General features: G+C 48.1%; 10 protein-coding genes across 10 annotated transcripts; 5 read left to right on the plus strand and 5 right to left on the minus strand.

Moving 5' to 3' along the window:
* The first annotated feature begins 713 nt into the window (after positions 1–713).
* BJ212DRAFT_1365650 (uncharacterized protein) lies at positions 714–2,785 on the plus strand. The gene is made up of 3 exons (XM_041336076.1): positions 714–1,127; positions 1,176–1,260; positions 1,310–2,785. The coding sequence occupies exons 1-3, from the start codon at positions 822–824 to the stop codon at positions 2,470–2,472; spliced, it is 1,554 nt and encodes a 517-aa protein (XP_041191303.1). The 5' UTR covers positions 714–821; the 3' UTR covers positions 2,473–2,785.
* A 71-nt stretch (positions 2,786–2,856) lies between these two features.
* BJ212DRAFT_1365653 (calmodulin) lies at positions 2,857–3,979 on the plus strand. Its single transcript, XM_041336077.1, has 8 exons — positions 2,857–2,977; positions 3,047–3,053; positions 3,132–3,143; positions 3,200–3,232; positions 3,285–3,557; positions 3,606–3,686; positions 3,752–3,762; positions 3,818–3,979. The coding sequence occupies exons 1-8, from the start codon at positions 2,963–2,965 to the stop codon at positions 3,833–3,835; spliced, it is 450 nt and encodes a 149-aa protein (XP_041191304.1). The 5' UTR covers positions 2,857–2,962; the 3' UTR covers positions 3,836–3,979.
* Positions 3,980–4,153: 174 nt separating this feature from the next.
* On the plus strand, positions 4,154–4,488 carry BJ212DRAFT_1224226 (uncharacterized protein; the record flags this gene model as incomplete). The annotated part of the gene is made up of 3 exons (XM_041329431.1): positions 4,154–4,195; positions 4,247–4,387; positions 4,441–4,488. Coding segments are annotated over 3 exons (231 nt in total), but the record flags the coding sequence as incomplete, so codon positions are not given.
* Positions 4,489–5,956: 1,468 nt separating this feature from the next.
* Positions 5,957–8,554, minus strand: BJ212DRAFT_1365662 (uncharacterized protein). The gene is made up of 3 exons (XM_041336078.1): positions 8,428–8,554; positions 6,864–8,366; positions 5,957–6,812 (listed from the first exon to the last, which is right to left on the minus strand). The coding sequence occupies exons 2-3, from the start codon at positions 8,241–8,243 to the stop codon at positions 5,964–5,966; spliced, it is 2,229 nt and encodes a 742-aa protein (XP_041191306.1). The 5' UTR covers positions 8,244–8,366; positions 8,428–8,554; the 3' UTR covers positions 5,957–5,963.
* BJ212DRAFT_396885 (uncharacterized protein) lies at positions 8,454–9,368 on the minus strand. The gene is made up of 5 exons (XM_041343093.1): positions 9,236–9,368; positions 9,070–9,183; positions 8,845–9,018; positions 8,650–8,793; positions 8,454–8,600 (listed from the first exon to the last, which is right to left on the minus strand). Exons 2-5 carry the CDS (start codon positions 9,112–9,114, stop codon positions 8,580–8,582), a joined length of 384 nt encoding a protein of 127 aa, XP_041191307.1. The 5' UTR covers positions 9,115–9,183; positions 9,236–9,368; the 3' UTR covers positions 8,454–8,579.
* Positions 9,369–9,958: 590 nt separating this feature from the next.
* BJ212DRAFT_397296 (microtubule associated protein-domain-containing protein) lies at positions 9,959–10,918 on the minus strand. Its single transcript, XM_041343096.1, has 3 exons — positions 10,543–10,918; positions 10,244–10,490; positions 9,959–10,188 (listed from the first exon to the last, which is right to left on the minus strand). The coding sequence occupies exons 1-3, from the start codon at positions 10,736–10,738 to the stop codon at positions 10,101–10,103; spliced, it is 531 nt and encodes a 176-aa protein (XP_041191308.1). The 5' UTR covers positions 10,739–10,918; the 3' UTR covers positions 9,959–10,100.
* A 458-nt stretch (positions 10,919–11,376) lies between these two features.
* Positions 11,377–12,103, minus strand: BJ212DRAFT_397221 (uncharacterized protein). Its single transcript, XM_041343095.1, has 2 exons — positions 11,611–12,103; positions 11,377–11,562 (listed from the first exon to the last, which is right to left on the minus strand). Exons 1-2 carry the CDS (start codon positions 12,026–12,028, stop codon positions 11,441–11,443), a joined length of 540 nt encoding a protein of 179 aa, XP_041191309.1. The 5' UTR covers positions 12,029–12,103; the 3' UTR covers positions 11,377–11,440.
* A 32-nt stretch (positions 12,104–12,135) lies between these two features.
* On the plus strand, positions 12,136–13,173 carry BJ212DRAFT_1365672 (calmodulin; the record flags this gene model as incomplete). The annotated part of the gene is made up of 5 exons (XM_041336079.1): positions 12,136–12,220; positions 12,404–12,448; positions 12,501–12,773; positions 12,824–12,904; positions 13,036–13,173. Coding segments are annotated over exons 1-4 (448 nt in total), but the record flags the coding sequence as incomplete, so codon positions are not given.
* Positions 13,174–13,361: 188 nt separating this feature from the next.
* On the plus strand, positions 13,362–13,698 carry BJ212DRAFT_1221792 (uncharacterized protein; the record flags this gene model as incomplete). Its single annotated transcript, XM_041329395.1, has 3 exons — positions 13,362–13,403; positions 13,457–13,597; positions 13,651–13,698. Coding segments are annotated over 3 exons (231 nt in total), but the record flags the coding sequence as incomplete, so codon positions are not given.
* A 343-nt stretch (positions 13,699–14,041) lies between these two features.
* On the minus strand, positions 14,042–14,964 carry BJ212DRAFT_1482452 (uncharacterized protein; the record flags this gene model as incomplete). The annotated part of the gene is made up of 6 exons (XM_041340419.1): positions 14,042–14,201; positions 14,250–14,332; positions 14,384–14,522; positions 14,574–14,710; positions 14,766–14,867; positions 14,941–14,964. 6 exons carry the CDS (start codon positions 14,962–14,964, stop codon positions 14,042–14,044), a joined length of 645 nt encoding a protein of 214 aa, XP_041191312.1.
* Positions 14,965–15,282: the final 318 nt, after the last annotated feature.

Below are 15,282 nucleotides of genomic sequence, written 5' to 3' on the forward strand. Positions count from 1 at the left end.
TGAGTTAGCTCGGACTTGGTCCGTGGCTTGAAGGGAGAGCTTCACAGAAACTCTTTGGTGGACTGCTAGAATCATTGGGGCGGGATGTCAGTTGCCGGGCTGGGAAACTCGTCTCCCTGTTTGGTAGACAAGGGTCTTAATTCTACGATCAGTGACGAAGTCAACTAAACCTATGAAAAAAGGGGTGGTGTAAACCGTGTGCACGACCAAATCCACTGAGCATGTATATTTTTGTTCTTACTGAAGGTATGCTTCACTGCACTTTTTTCTGACACTTTCGCCGTATATTGACAAGCCTCAATAACAAGGGCCGAGCGATCATGTTGGAGAACAGACTCACCAATTAAACCCGAGGTTTGAATAGCTGAACGGTCTGACAATCGGAGCCCAAAATTTAAAGGACACACTCAGCAATCACAATGAGGCCTGTGCGTGTCAAGATACCGGGATGTTTGCACACAGCTACCTGAGCGCAGTAGCGTGCACTGGTACGAATTAGTCTTCCCTAGACAGACGGATGGAGATGGTCGTTGGCACGGCCGCCAGTTTGAAGATCAAGTCCAGATTCTCGGTATGTGAGATTGTATGTATGAAGCAAGTAATTGATTGTACAAGGATGGTGTCCGACCACCAGGCTGACCATGAGTCTTCCTTAGACGACGAGTGCTTGAGTACAGTAACAAAGCAGCTGTGTCATGCGTAGAGCCTGCCACACCCACTTGGGTAAAGTGTTAGGATATTTTCCCACGCTGCGCCAAACGCAGTTTGTATCGTGACGGTCAGGTCTTATAAGGCCCAAGTCGTGGATCTTTCTACCCGAGATGCCCTCCCAATCAGCACTCTCAGCGGACGAAAAGTCTAAAGTGAAATCTACTCTAGAGAGTTCCACGCAAAAGATACTCACCGCTACTGCTGCTCGTATCTACTTCGCTCATCCACAGCCAAACAAGTGGTCGTATGGAGGCTTGCAAGGTGCACTCGCTTTCACGCGAGATAACTCCAAAGACGCCTTCATGCTGAGACTGGTTGATTCAACGGGGACGAAAGGCGTCATATGGGAACACGAACTATATGAAGCGTTCGAGTATCACCAGGACAGGCCGTTCTTCCATTCATTCGCGGGCGATGTAAGTCTGCATTTGCAATTCAAAGGAAATTACTCACTTCTACTCAAGAAATGCATGATCGGTTTTGTCTTTGCTGATGAGAAAGATGCAAAAACCTTCTACAAGAAAGTAACCACCCGTAAAGCAGAGAAAGGTATGGTGATTTAGAAGCTCTAGTTGACCACCTTTGACCTCTACTTCAGTCAAATCTTCCTCCTCAGAGAAGAAGAAATCTGCCAAGGGTGGTAGAATAGATAAGTCTATGATTTCAGGTCCAACCGCTGGTTCCTTTGTGCATGTTGCACACATGGGTTTTGATCCTGAGAAGGGTTTCAATTCCACTAACATTGATCCATCATGGACCGCCTTTCTGAACGAGCTGGAGGGTTCAGGCGTTAGTCGCGAGGTCATCAACCAGGATATGGATTTTATAAAAGACTTTCTCCGTGATGCACAAAATAAACCCCAGCCTACTAAGAAGAAGACACCACCGCCCTTACCTGCACCTAGAAATAAGGGGCACACGCAGCAGGATAGTGTTGCATCATCAGTCAATGTGGGTTCTGCACCTACTCCCCATGCTCCTCCACCTCCATCACGTCCAGTCTCTACTGCGCCGTCTCTTCCCCCTGCTGTAGCACCCCCGTCATCGCGTCCCACCTGGGCTGCTCCGCCGCCGCCGCCACAACCACCACAACGAGCCCCTCCTGTACCCGCGCCACAACCAATAAGATCTTCAGGACCACCTCCACCACCAGTTCGTCCTGCGAGTGCTGCTCTCCCGCCTCCGCCTCCTGTACGACCACCAGTTAGTGCTCCTACACGACCACCAGTCAGCGCTCCTCCTGCACGACCACCAGTCAATGCTTCGCCACCCCCTCCACCTTCATATGAGGATCCTCATCCTCCTCCGCCACCACCTCCTCCACCACCACCTCCGCCTCCACCTTCATATGAGAATCCTCCTCCTCATCTTCCACCACCACCGCCTCCGCCTCCACCACCGCCTCCTCCACCTTCATCTGGGAATGCTCCTCCGCCCCCTCCGCCCCCTCCTCCGCCACCACCACCACCACCACCACCACCACCACTCTCAAATGGGGAAGGAAGCACAATGGTATTACCCGCTTCCCCACAGCCTGGTCGTGCGGACCTACTTGCATCTATTCGTGGACAGAGTGTGTCAAATTTACGGAAGACAGGTGGTCCTCAGTCAACGCCCTCTCCTCCCCCCGCATCTGCTGAAGAATCTGGTGGTGGTGGTGCGGGCGGGAATCTGACCGCCGCGTTGGCTGCTGCTTTGCTAGAAAGGAACAAGAGGCTCGGTGATAGTGATGAAGAGGACGAGGATGACGACTGGGACTAATATCGCTATTTATTTTCAATCACGTTCTTACACATCATTCATAATTAGGATTTACCTTTATGCAATAAAGCGAGGCCTTGAGAAGCACTTACAGGTAAGTAAACGAAGCCCCACAAATAACTGGAAAGAATTCCCGACCCCTAATACATACATGCATGCATGACTGTTGTGACCGCAAAACTAGACTCTCTTAGGCATGCTTCACAGTTCCCTCATCGTTTGATCTTTTGGTACTACTTGGACAGTTTGTTACAGTGCCGCGTGTGAAATCGAAGCTGTAACAATATTTGGTGTCTGGGCAGTGGGCTCTGGGGATAGTTAGCCTGATTTGGCACTGGCGATTGCCGATGCGGCAAGACATGATCCTTGGCCAAATGCAAGGCCGTGCTTTACTCTGCTCAACGACAATCACCAACTCCCGTCGTCCTCTTTTCCAAACCGTTGCATTCCCTTATAGCCAACAAGGCTTTCTATAGAGACTTTCTAGAATATGGCGGATCAATTGGTGAGTCGCTATGTCACGTGTGGGCTTCCGATGGGTATTGATTAATACTGATCTGGGAACGACCCACAGTCTGAAGGTGTGAATACTTTCTTGGTGGGACGCCAAAGACGTTATCAGTGCTGATATGATTTGTTGCTCTTGTGCGATTTTCCAGAACAGATATCTGGTGAGAAATCGTCGCTGGTGTTGTCGCTGATCCCAGCGCTCATTTACCCGCCGCAGAATTCAAGGAAGCTTTCTCTTTGTTCGATAAAGGTATGCCCAACGCGATGTTAGTTATTACTTCACCTGATCCGAAGCGATGTAGATGGCGATGGCACAATCACTACCAAGGAGCTCGGCACTGTGATGCGCTCACTAGGTCAAAATCCTACCGAAGCAGAGCTACAGGATATGATCAATGAGGTTGACGCTGATGGGAACGGTACCATCGACTTCCCAGAGTTCCTTACAATGATGGCGCGCAAAATGCGCGACACCGACAGCGAGGAAGAGATTAAAGAGGCATTCAAAGTGTTTGATAAGGACGGGAACGGCTATATCAATGCTGCTGAGCTGAGACATGTCATGACGAACCTGGGTCAGTGATGATACCCAGATATAAACCATAAATTAATCCCATTTCTAGGCGAGAAATTGACGGACGCTGAGGTCGATGAAATGATTCGCGAGGCAGATGTCGATGGCGATGGCCAGATCAATTACGATGGTTTGTCTCTTTTTTTATATCGTACATATTCGTACTCACGTGTCATTCGTATCGCATCGGTTCAGAATTTGTGAAGGTTAGCATTTCGTCCATAGTATTTCAATTTCGAAAACCTGACCTTTTTTCAAAAGATGATGCTATCGAAGTGATGTGGAATGCGTCCTGTACCATAAAATTTACTTCGGCATTCTACTTACTCTTGTCTTTCTCTGCTCAAGTGACTCGATCTGCAGAAAGAGTTGCTTGTTCAACGTTCAATTGCTAATGTTAATTAGGATTGTTTTGAATCGTCACGTGTGGAATGATGTCATCGGTATGATTGACTCCGCAGGTGCGTATATAGGGGAGCACCCAAGTGCTGCGGCACTGCGCTCTTTCTTCATCACTACTACCATAGCCCACTGCTATACCTGTAACAAATGTCTCAACAAACGAAAGATACCACAACTTCACCCAGTCACCAACAGGGACAGCAGGAGCAGCAATTCAACATCCTTCCCCACCCCGCTGTACGCAGCCGCTTTCACTTTCTAGCTATAGTTTTGCTGATTATCATCTAGAAATCTAATGACACGGCAGACTTGGTCGGGAGGCCCGGGCGTGATGCGGGTTTGACCAGCAAGCCTGAGTTTCACGCCTACCACGCTCGAGATCCGCATGTGCCTAGCAAGGACATCCTCAATAGCCTCGAAGCTCCATTGGTTCGTTAAGATACATTTTGAACGTCATACCCTTTGCTCACAGTTGTTCGTAGAGTCGTGAAGAACTTCATAGAAGGGAAGAGGAGCTCAACAAGAAGTAGGAGTCGCACTTGGGGCTGTCCCATACTCTACGAAGGGTTGTATTTGGCAGTACATAAAGATCGACGTACGCGATACTTTAACCAACTGCAGCCTGCACCTTGCCGTATATCATTATCGACATTCGTAAATGGTGAATACCCTTCCACAAACAAAAGAGGCTCCGTAACATTTGGGCCATTCTATATCAGATCAAATATACAGCGCTGACACTGAGCTTTGTGCCCTCTTGCCTTTGGCTTTGAGCTTCTTGCTTTCGGCTTCATCGCCTACCAGTGGATGCGTGTGGTGGATTCCGAGTTTCGGTTATGAGTCCTGTAAAACGCTTCTACCTGCTTCAAGTTGTTGGAGGGCGAGAAACGGCACAGCATAAACGACAACACACCGTGTCTATCACGGGTGACATCAAGTCTAGATCTCAACTTTCGGTGGTCTTGAGCCTGTTGAGCCTTGTGGTAGTAGATTTTTGTGGTTCGTGATGCAGTCGGATTGCTGGGACGAAGCAAGGAAATATATCGTTGATAACATGGGGGGTGTTTGTGTAGAATGGGTTCTGCTTCGCAATTTGGTTGTCCCTTGGGAGTCGGGACCTGTCGGGATCCGACATCGCGCAAGTGAAATTAGCTCCACGTGATCAGAAATCACTGGTGGTACCATCTCAGCTTGAACTCCAAGGATCCATTAACCTATTCTCAATCATCATGCCATTCTATCTCTCTTACGGACAATCTAACGTGCTTTTCCTATTGTCATCCTCCCTCCACCTCCGTATCGTTGCTAGAGTTGCAGAGGTCCCGAGTTCTGACGAACGCGAATTGTTCCATCCCACTCGAACGCCGCACCGATCGACTTGACTCCACATCGCAAGGCTAGTTTCCCGATCCTTTCCAAAATCCTTACAGTGGTGGACCAACACTGGAAATATGAAGCTGGGCAATAACATTTACGAAGAACTCGTGCCTGTCCGACTAGTTTAGGCTGGAGCATTGTCGACTTTAAGGCCGATGGCCTACACTGCGAATTGCGGGACAATACCTACATGACGCGCGCGAAAATGAGCTCACAGTCAGAGAAAATGAGATGAATCACTTGTGCGTAGTTATCGCATTTCAACTGTCTTCCTCTATTAGTCTACCTATGGGAGAGTAGTGATTGCCTATTGTGAGTTTCTGTCATCGTTTTTCATGAACCTTCGATCTGAGGAGACGTCGCAGATCCGGGTCCTACCACCGAAATTTGGATATGAGATGTGCGATGAGGAGAATAACCTCGAGGGATCACATGCGTTCCCTAGGTAAATTATCTGTATCACGACCTTCCTATGCCATAGCAATCTCACCACACACCTGACGTCATACGTTCCGCTTCACTTATCTCTCGTGTTTGTCTCATCACTGTCTTATTTTATATCATGATGAAACCACTTGTATAATCATCAGAGATACAATGTCAGGCTGTTATGTTGTGTGTATACAATCTACATAATGTTCGCAAATGGTGACCGACTCTCTAAAAATGCTGTCCATCCTCTAAATCTGTCTGGTAGAACATAGAACGGCTCGCAACTGTACAAATGTTGCAGAGGCACTCCCATCTCAGTGCACAAAGGCTGTATTTCTGTGAAGCATCGTGCAGCTAACGCGAAATCACCATGCACAAAGGCAATCTCCCCCAGTCCCCGCTTGCTGTATGCTTTGAAATCAAGATGTCCTTGGATATCACAACCTTCAATAGTGGCAATGAAATGGGACTCGGCCTTGTCGTATGCGCCTGCAGTGAGCTCGATGCATGCTGAGCCATAAGATCTGTGGAGAAATACGAATGCAGTGCGCAGTGCAAAGGATTGGAGTAGTCCCGGGGCTGGGTTAACGAGTTCTCTCGCAAGGGAATGATCCCCCTGCTTGCTTGCAACAAGGGCCTTCAACACGGTATACCAAAGGACATTGTGCAAACGTTGTCCCTCGAACGTCTCTATGATTTTCTGTAGGATGTCCATGGCTTTGGATAATCTACCTTCGCAAAATGCTACCTCTGCAAGCCCCTCAAGTGCGTCTGTGAGATCATCGGTATCTGTGCATTGCGGGAAAAGGTCTTCTAAGTGTGTGTTCACCTGGACAATGTCTCCCCCGTAGTAAAATTTGGCCCGCCAGTGCCAAATCTTGGAATCCAAATCCCAGATGCAATCTTCCGAGGACTTCACAAATAATTCGTCTGCAGATGTTGTGAATGTAAACATCCGGGCCATATCCAAGAAATACCAAACTTTGGCTTCCGTTGGTTCACTGATATACTTCCATGACTCGGAGCGCCGAATGACCTCTAAAACCTGTTGGGATTGAACGAGGTGGCCTCGACATCTGTATATGTCTGCACATTCGATGACACATTTGGCCACCATTTCGTGGTTGCCGGCGGTGAGATAGAGTGGCTCAGCAGCCTGGAAGGCCTGTATGGCTTCTCTGAATTGAGAAAGAGTCATGTAGAGCCAGCCGAGATGCCACAAGCAGTATGCTTTGAGCTCTTGCACAGACGAGTTCTCGATGATGCTGAAAATAGATGGGGTAAGGGTAGTTGGGCGAGGAAGATGCCAATTCAAGCACTGCAAAAATGTCCAACAAGTGGGACAAGTCATCTCAGGGATGTGGGCGAGGTCGAAAGCAATGACATGCTCAATGTTGAGGTGATCCGAGATAATGATATCAGCATAATCATCTCGTTCTTCCGAACACTGCTGGACAGTGCAATAGTAGAAGGTGCGTAACTCTCGAAAACACGTGGGGTCAGGTGGTGGCAACGAATCTTGCACATAATGTCGAATTGGTGCGAGCATTTTGACGAAGCCGTCCTGACGATAAACGAGAGATTGTCTCCATAAAACATCACATATAGTGTCGATTTGCAGGGTAGATGGCAAAATGCGCTTGGACAGAGCCTCATTTAGACCCTGGGGCAAGAAGGCGATGATAGTCAAAGCATGCCGAACCTCCTCTCCAAGTTTCTGGATTGACGGCGAGCTGAGTGACAGCTGCATGGTGTATGACAAGCTTTGTAGCTTTCCCTCGCCGTGATTTAGTACCGCACTGTGCTGATCATTCCATCTCTCCAGCAGTATGGCCGGAGACCAACCGTTTTGCTGCGCTGCATTTGCGATTAGATTAATGGAAAGCGGGTGATATTCTAAGTCCTGAAGCAGGTTTGCTATTCCTCCCTCCCCATTTTCACGACTGGCTGGACGGTAAATTCGAAAGAATGCCTCTTGAGCAGAGTTTGAATCCAGTGGTAGAATATCCTTGGTAATCCATGGTACATTCGGTGCGCTCCTTCTACTACGCGATGTAAGAATCAGAATGACGCCGGGGATGCATGCGATTTCAGCAATAGCTTGTGGTATTTCTCTGAGCGCTGACGTTCCACTGGCCTCTTCAAAGGTCTCAGCATTATCAAGAACAAGAAGGGCACTAGCGGAACGAAGACACGTGGATATTTGCCGCACTGGATTAGCGCCAGTGAGCTCTATACCGAGGGCTTCCGCGAAACGAGTCGTAAAAGCTTCAAATGTAATGGCCGAAGGATCCATGCCATCGTAGGTCACGAAGTAGCGCCTATCAGCAAATTTTTCGGTAATGACTGCCTCGTGAAGAATAGTTTTGGCAAGGGAACTCTTTCCCATGCCTCCTGGACCAATCAACGCAACATGCTCGTCATTGACGATGAGGTTAGTCAGTTCTGCAATGAGATCCCCACGGCCATAAAACATGGAAGGGCGCGATGGAGGCGCAGGTGGGCGATACCTGATTGCAGTTAAAGCCACACATCACTTGCCAAAATGACAACTCACTGGGTGTCATTGATCCCACGACCGATGTCCCTGGGTCCCAACGTCAGCCTCTCCACTCTGATCGCGATGCCAGCGATCGCTTCCGTCCAAGGACATTACTCAGCAGCAGAAATTCAGGTGTAGTTCAAGAAACATACTCTGAATAGCACGAGGGCTTGATCCAGATCTTTCTCCCATTTGGTAATCCGGTCGCGATCGATGGAAATGGAGAGGAGCCTGTGCCAAAATCCTTGCTCCTTCGACGACTCTATATCGCTATTGATGCGGCCTACTGACCTGCATAGTGTCATCAGATTCTGGCGACGGCGACATTGGTTCGGCTCACTTGTTGAGCTGAGTTAATGCAGTGCCCCAAGTATCCTTTCAGATCGTCTTTGGTAGCACCCTTGGTCGCTTGTTCAAGGATGTCCCTGATGGTCTCGCACTTGTCAGCTATCGCTTGGAAATCGGACTTGTTCTTTATCACTGCCTGTATAAACGTAGGTCTTTACCAATCTGTCTGAGAGTTAGGCTAACGCACCTGCGCAACAGTCAAAATGTTTACAATCATTCCAAGGATGCCTTTCACCAGATCGATAGGCACAAGGTCTTTGGTGGCGTTGATAGCTGATATAGTGGCACCCAGCAGCTGGACCACATTATCGTCCTGGGACTGCTTATCTTCAGCAGATGGTTGTTTAGCATGTGGGATACTCTATATTAGATTAGATACATGGTGGTGAAACGTGAATGGCTGGTTTCTTGCCTTCGGTTGGCTAGCCCTTCCAGCCTTTGAATTTTTGGAGAACATCGCCCGAGATTGTGTGGTGGATTCGAATCTTAGGTGGGTTTGAGCCACCAAACTAGCGCCTTTACCGACCTTAAGGTAGAGCGAAGGGTGAGAAACTGCACGGCATGAACGCATGACCTACTGGGTGTCTATCATATTGATATCCATGTGTCTCATGCTCTCAACTTTGGCAGGAACTCAGGACAGAATTAGGATAGTCACCATGTGCATGTCACACCGCATCATCACAGCATCTGAGGGACCAGACTGCCCTGAGCAGTCCTCTGTTCACGCCCTGCCTAGATTACAATGGTAATTATGGATAGCATATCCTTACGTTTAATCGTCACTGACACGATATCTCGGCATCTCGAGGTGAGTGATCGACCCAACGAGTCAGATCGGTGGGTAACGATGGCAGTTTGACTGGTAGCAATGGAAGGACGGAGGGAGTGGCGGATTTGTGGATGAGGGACGAGGGTATTACGCTGGACAAAGTCAGTCTATGGTTTCAAGGTTTTTCTGGCACAACATTGAGGGACACTTGAGCAATACTGCCAGTCGCTTTGGAGATTTTCGGATATAACGCCCTGCTCATTCGGCATCAAGAGATTTGACGCTGATATGCTAACATTCTGCCCCCGTCTGTCTGTACCAGCAGCATGATACATATCTCTTATCACGTTCCTGTTCTGGTCATCTCGCCATGCACGAGTACGCAAAATCTCCACGTCATCTTGGACGAACAATCCACGCCCAACTTCACTAATCGCAATGCTCCCATCGAAGACGCTCGGCGCAGAATAAGCTTGACTTACCTGAGGGAATCATTCCGATTTTAGGGTGCGTCTGCTATAGTTGCTAATTTATGATTCTTGCATGATTTCCCCTGGACCATATGCGCAATGTTGCCTGCGCCATCCTCACGTAGGCAGCTGGAGCTATTAGTTGTGTCTTTGGCAGATGGATGCGAGATTCAGGATATCGAGAATGTTCCTTAGTCTGCTCTAGAGCAGGAGTGAGTTCAACATGCTGTAAAGCTCGTCTGTGCGTTTGCTCCCATGTAGGCAGCGATGACAGTAGCTGTTGCTCAAGCTGTTCGGAAGATAATTAGACGGAGGGTTGAGAGTATGAACAGTAATTGACAAACCTTAGGCTTCTCTTTCGCGGCCCTCTTTCCCAACTTCTCTTCCCGGAGCAATCTGCCGGGATCTCATCCCCACTCATTCCTAAAAGGCGTGTCTGATCGCCGGTTACACGCTCTAGCTCTTTGTGTTCCTCACAAATTACCATGTACCTCTTGATCGATGTCAACAGTAGCATCTTGAACCGTACTTCCGCTTTCAGGTGGGCGATCTCATGCTCATGCTGGCTCAGCAAATCCTGCGTATGTTCGTCTGACATCCTTTGAGTCAAAACTCCACGAAGAGGGCGACAGAACAAACTCACCATCAGCAAACGCCGTAAAATCATTCCGCTCATCTTCTCCTACGATGAGCTCCTCCCACAGGCTCTCAATTTCTGTGCAAGCATTAGCGATAAACATCCCCATTTTCTCGCGCTTCAAGTCAATCATGCGCTCCAATTTCTTCATACGCTTGAACCATAGAAGGCATCGTCCCGCGATTCGCCTCGACAAAACCATCCATGGCCTCCTCGTCCATACTCATGCGTCGCCAAAGCACCTCCAGTTGGTCATACATGGCTTGGATGTGCACTTTGCGGCGCCTCTTGAGTTCGTTTAGTTCAGCGTGCAGTTTATCAGCCCAAGCCAAGACCTGCGTCAGTTCGATACCACATGACTTTAGAATTGGTCCAGGTGACGAGTCTCGCGATGATGAGTCGAAAAGTTCGATGAAGCGTCCAAGAGACCTGGGGTATCCATGTCCGTTGGGAACTTGGGGACTTCTGGCAGGGTTATAGAGGGCTGTGGGAGAGAGAACGATGGGAAAAGCATGTGACTGTCGGTTTTCCCGATTGATGAAGGAGTAGGAGTCAATGGTCCGATGGTTGAGGATACAAATAAATCTGCACTCGAGTTGAGACGCGTGCTACTGACAGATAAAGATCGTAGCAGAGAAGATCTCGGCACAGCGAGTGTTGAGGATGAAGTAGCAACCGGTGTTGTGACAGTGGGTGGGGGCGGATCGATACCTAGTTCTGAATAAAGCCGGTCGATCTGGATGAAGACTTCACCCAGTTAATTTAGTTGCTTCAACTGTAAACCTGTGATCAGCGATATAGAGATAAACAAGGAAAGACTGACTCACTACTTCGCCTTTTCCTCGTGCAAGCTCCCTTTCAAGTTTGGAGAAACGTTCAGGCACAACATGGGTTGTCTAGTTCCTCAGTAGTAGCAACCGCTGGAGTTAAGATATCTTGTTGAAAGAAATGGGAGCCCAGCGTCCATGCGAGGGCATTCAGGCAATTGGTCAACGTTATGAGCTGCTCGAGTTTCATATGATAGATCTGAGACTGTCATCTCAGTAGATCACGCGCACAAAAGACCCGACTGACCTATCTTATTTTTCTGCTGGTATACAATAGCGCTTTCATATCTCCTTGGCGAGACCTTCTCAGCTTTCAGATCACTAAACCACCCAGCAACTTCAGCATACGTGGCCAGCGCTTTCGAATACCGAGCGCAACCAGATCCTCCCTCGCATTTTCCTATCCAATCTTCCACTTGTTTCCTCCGCACCTCTATCTGAGACTTGATGGCTTTGATCAAGGTATGTTGTAATGTTTGCAGTTCGTCTTCCGGAGCGGTTTGTGGTAGGCCAGTTGAACATGAAGTCTCCGCAGAAGTTGAGTTTGGGCATTGAGGTGCGTGTGTAGTGATGATAATAGCGTGCTCAGCGTTAGAGATGATGATGAGAACATGTTTGGCGCGATGAGAGATGTGGCATCCACCGAAATTCGCGTCAGTGACCATTTCGAACCGAACCGTGTCCAGGTCACGTGCTGGCGACTTTGCCCGTCCACACTGCGCGCCGCAGCGTGTGGGCGGTGAAATGTACCAAATCGTTGCATTACCTTATGTAGCCAGCAGGGCTTTCTATCGAAACTTTCTAGAATATGGCGGATCAATTGGTGAGTCGCGATGTCCCGTGCGGGCTTCAGATCGGTATTGATTAATATTGATCTGGGAACGGCCCACAGTCTGAAGGTGTGAATACTCTCTTGGTGGGAGGCCAAAGACGTTTATTGGTGTTGATATGCTTTGTTGCTCTTGTATGATTTTCTAGAACAGATATCTGGTGAGAAATCGTCGCTGGTGTTGTCGCTGATGATCCCAGTGCTCATTTAGTACCCGCCACAGAATTCAAGGAAGCTTTCTCTTTGTTCGATAAAGGTATGACCAACGTGATGTTAGTTATGACTTCACCTGATCCGAAGCGATGTAGATGGCGATGGCACAATCACTACCGAAGAACTCGGCACTGTGATGCGCTCAATAGGTCAAAATCCTACCGAAGCAGAGCTACAAGATATGATCAACGAGGTTGACGCTGATGGGAACGGTACCATCGACTTCCCAGAGTTCCTTACAATGATGGCGCACAAAATGCGCGATACCGACAGTGAGGAAGAGATGAAAGAGGCATTTAAAGTGTTTGATGAGGACGGGAACGGCTATATCAATGCTGCTGAGCTGAGACATGTAATGACGAACCTGGGTCAGTGGTGATGCTCGCTGATATAAATTATAAATTGATGCCATTTCTAGGCGAGAAATTGACGGACGCTGAGGTTGATGAAATGATTCGTGAAGCAGATGTTGATGGCGATGGCCAGATCAATTACGATGGTTTGTCTCCTTTTTGTATCGTACTTATTTGTACTCACGTGTCCATGTTCGTGTCGTATCGGTTCAGAGTTTGTGAAGGTTAGCATTCCGTCCATAGTATCTCAATTACAGAAATCTGACCTTTCTGTCGAAAGATGATGCTGTCGAAGTGATGTGGAATGCGTCCTGTACAATGGGGGCTACTTCAGCATTCTACTTACTCTCGTCTTTCTCTGCTCAAGTGACTCGATTCGCAGAAAGAGTTGCATGTTCAACGTTCAATTGCTAATATCAACTGAATCGTCACGTGTGGAATGATGTCATCGGTATGATTGACTCCGCAGGTGCGTATATAGGGGAGCACCCAAGTGCTGCGGCGCTGCGCTCTTTCTTCATCACTACTACCATAGCCCACTGCTACCTGTCATAAATGTCTCAACAAACGAAAGATACCACAACTTCACCCAGTCACCAACAGGGACAGCAGGAGCAGCAATTCAACATCCTTCCCCACCCCGCTGTACGCAGTCGCTTTCGCTTTCTAGCTATAATTTTGCTGATTATCTAATCTAGAAATCTAATGACCCGACAGACTTGGTCGGGAGGCCCGGGCGTGATGCGGGTTTGACCAGCAAGCCTGAGTTTCACGCCTACCACGCTCGGGACCCGCATGTGCCTAGCAAGGACATCCTCAATAGCCTCGAAGTTCCATTGGTTCGTTAAGATACATTTTGAACGTCATACCATTTGCTCACAGTTATTCGTAGAGTCGTGAAGAACTTTATAGAAGGGCAGAGGAGCTCAACAAGAAGTAGGAGTCGCACTTAGAGCTGTCTAATACTCTACATAGTACAAAGGGTAGTATTTGGCAGTACAAATGGATCAACGTATGCGATACTGTGTCCAACTGCAGTTTGTAACGTACCGTATATCATCTACATATCAACGTCTGTAAATGGTGAACGCCCATCCACAAACAATGTCCAACCTTCAAATCTTTCCGGCAACGCATCAGATGGTATGCCATGCAAATTTCTTGGGGGCACTCCCATCTCAGTGCACAAGGACCGTGTCTCTGCAACGCGCTGTGCGGCTAACGCAAAGTTCCCCCTTTCAAAGCCAACCTCCCCCAGTCCACGGATGCTGAATTCCTTGAAATCAAGATGTCCCTGGATAAGAACTCTTTTCGATGCCTCCCGGACCAATCAACGCAAGATGTTCATCGTTTAAAATGACGACAAGATTCGTCAACTCCGCCACGAGACTGTTACGGCCATGAAATATGGAAGGTCGCGATGGGGGCTCTATCGGGCGACACCTGGTTTTGTTTAGAAGACACGCACAACCTGCCGAAATACAAACTTACTGTAGAACACTGATAGGAGCATTTCCCTTGAGTTCCGAAGCGAATTTCTTCGTGCTAATCGAGAGGCCAGTAATTGCTTCAAACTTGAGATATTATTCAGCAGCAGAAGTCGAGATGAAGTTATCGAGACGTACGTTGAAGAGTGCCAGTAAGCGATCTAAATCCTTTTCCCATTTGGCGATCTGGTCGCGGTCAATTATGACAGAGAAGAGCCTGTGCAAGAATCTGTACTCCTTCTTCGAAGCCACTTCACTATTGATACGGTTTATTGATCTACACAGCGCCATCAGTTCCCAGCGACTGTGAAACCAATGTGGCTCGCACTTACATGTTAAGCTCGGATAAGGCATTTTCCAAAGATCGTCTTCGGTAGCATCCTTGGTCGCTCTTTCAAGGACATTCCAGATAGTTTCGCATTTCTTGACTATCGCCAGGAAATCGGATTTGTTTTTGATTACTGACTGTACAGACTTGAAGATCCATTCGTGAGGGTTTTCGAGTATTATGTCAACACACCCACGCAAGAATGAGAATATTTGCGATCGTTCCAAGGATACCTTTTGCCAGGTCAGGTAGGAACAAGGTCTTTCGTAGCGTTGATGGCCGATATAGTGACGCCTAGAAGATGAATCACGTCGTTGCCATTGTCCTGGGACTCCTTGGATTCAGAATATGGTTGCTTATATCTTACGGTCTGTTCGTGAGTGTCCTCCATTTCGTAAGTCACACTTTCTCTCAGGGATTACTTACCATTAGGATCGCGTAACCAACTATCATGTTTCCACTAGGCACTCACGTCACGATCACCGGCCTAGGGTCGCTAGCACTTATCATGTCAATGGTGTATTTGAATCACCTTCTTCAAGTCGAACCCATCATAAATCCTGTGCTCCGACCACACAGCGTGACCATTGTAATTCATGCATCATGATCATCAAGCCTCCCTTCAAATATGAGATCTGAGCGCTCTAGGTTGCTACACACTCACACTGGTCCTCGGTATTTGCCGTCGACGGTTACAGTACTTATTCAC

This window comes from Suillus subaureus, assembly GCF_016647635.1.
Source record: "Suillus subaureus strain MN1 chromosome Unknown BJ212scaffold_23, whole genome shotgun sequence".
In the NCBI taxonomy this organism is placed as follows: Eukaryota; Fungi; Basidiomycota; class Agaricomycetes; order Boletales; family Suillaceae; genus Suillus; species Suillus subaureus.

Excerpts from the sequence above, each read along its gene's own strand:
- BJ212DRAFT_396885 (XM_041343093.1), bottom strand. The coding sequence starts at position 9,114 with ATGTTCTCCAAAAATTCAAAGGCTGGAAGGGCTAGCCAACCGAAG. Across the intron at positions 9,019-9,069 it reads GAAGGGCTAGCCAACCGAAG|AGTATCCCACATGCTAAACA; the intron begins GCAAGAAACCAG and ends AATCTAATATAG. Across the intron at positions 8,601-8,649 it reads GCATTAACTCAGCTCAACAA|GTCAGTAGGCCGCATCAATA; the intron begins GTGAGCCGAACC and ends GACACTATGCAG.
- BJ212DRAFT_397221 (XM_041343095.1), bottom strand. The coding sequence starts at position 12,028 with ATGGTCACTGACGCGAATTTCGGTGGATGCCACATCTCTCATCGCGCC. Across the intron at positions 11,563-11,610 it reads CCAGCAGAAAAATAAGATAG|ATCTATCATATGAAACTCGA; the intron begins GTCAGTCGGGTC and ends TGACAGTCTCAG.
- BJ212DRAFT_397296 (XM_041343096.1), bottom strand. The coding sequence starts at position 10,738 with ATGGTTTTGTCGAGGCGAATCGCGGGACGATGCCTTCTATGGTTCAAG. Across the intron at positions 10,491-10,542 it reads TTTTACGGCGTTTGCTGATG|ACGAACATACGCAGGATTTG; the intron begins GTGAGTTTGTTC and ends AAAGGATGTCAG. Across the intron at positions 10,189-10,243 it reads CCGCGAAAGAGAAGCCTAAG|CTTGAGCAACAGCTACTGTC; the intron begins GTTTGTCAATTA and ends TCTTCCGAACAG.
- BJ212DRAFT_1365650 (XM_041336076.1), top strand. The coding sequence starts at position 822 with ATGCCCTCCCAATCAGCACTCTCAGCGGACGAAAAGTCTAAAGTGAAA. Across the intron at positions 1,128-1,175 it reads TCCATTCATTCGCGGGCGAT|AAATGCATGATCGGTTTTGT; the intron begins GTAAGTCTGCAT and ends CTTCTACTCAAG. Across the intron at positions 1,261-1,309 it reads CACCCGTAAAGCAGAGAAAG|TCAAATCTTCCTCCTCAGAG; the intron begins GTATGGTGATTT and ends CCTCTACTTCAG.
- BJ212DRAFT_1365662 (XM_041336078.1), bottom strand. The coding sequence starts at position 8,243 with ATGTTTTATGGCCGTGGGGATCTCATTGCAGAACTGACTAACCTCATC. Across the intron at positions 6,813-6,863 it reads TGGTGGCCAAATGTGTCATC|GTTTTAGAGGTCATTCGGCG; the intron begins GAATGTGCAGAC and ends CAATCCCAACAG.
- BJ212DRAFT_1365653 (XM_041336077.1), top strand. Across the intron at positions 3,233-3,284 it reads TTTCTCTTTGTTCGATAAAG|ATGGCGATGGCACAATCACT; the intron begins GTATGCCCAACG and ends GAAGCGATGTAG. Across the intron at positions 3,558-3,605 it reads ACATGTCATGACGAACCTGG|GCGAGAAATTGACGGACGCT; the intron begins GTCAGTGATGAT and ends TCCCATTTCTAG.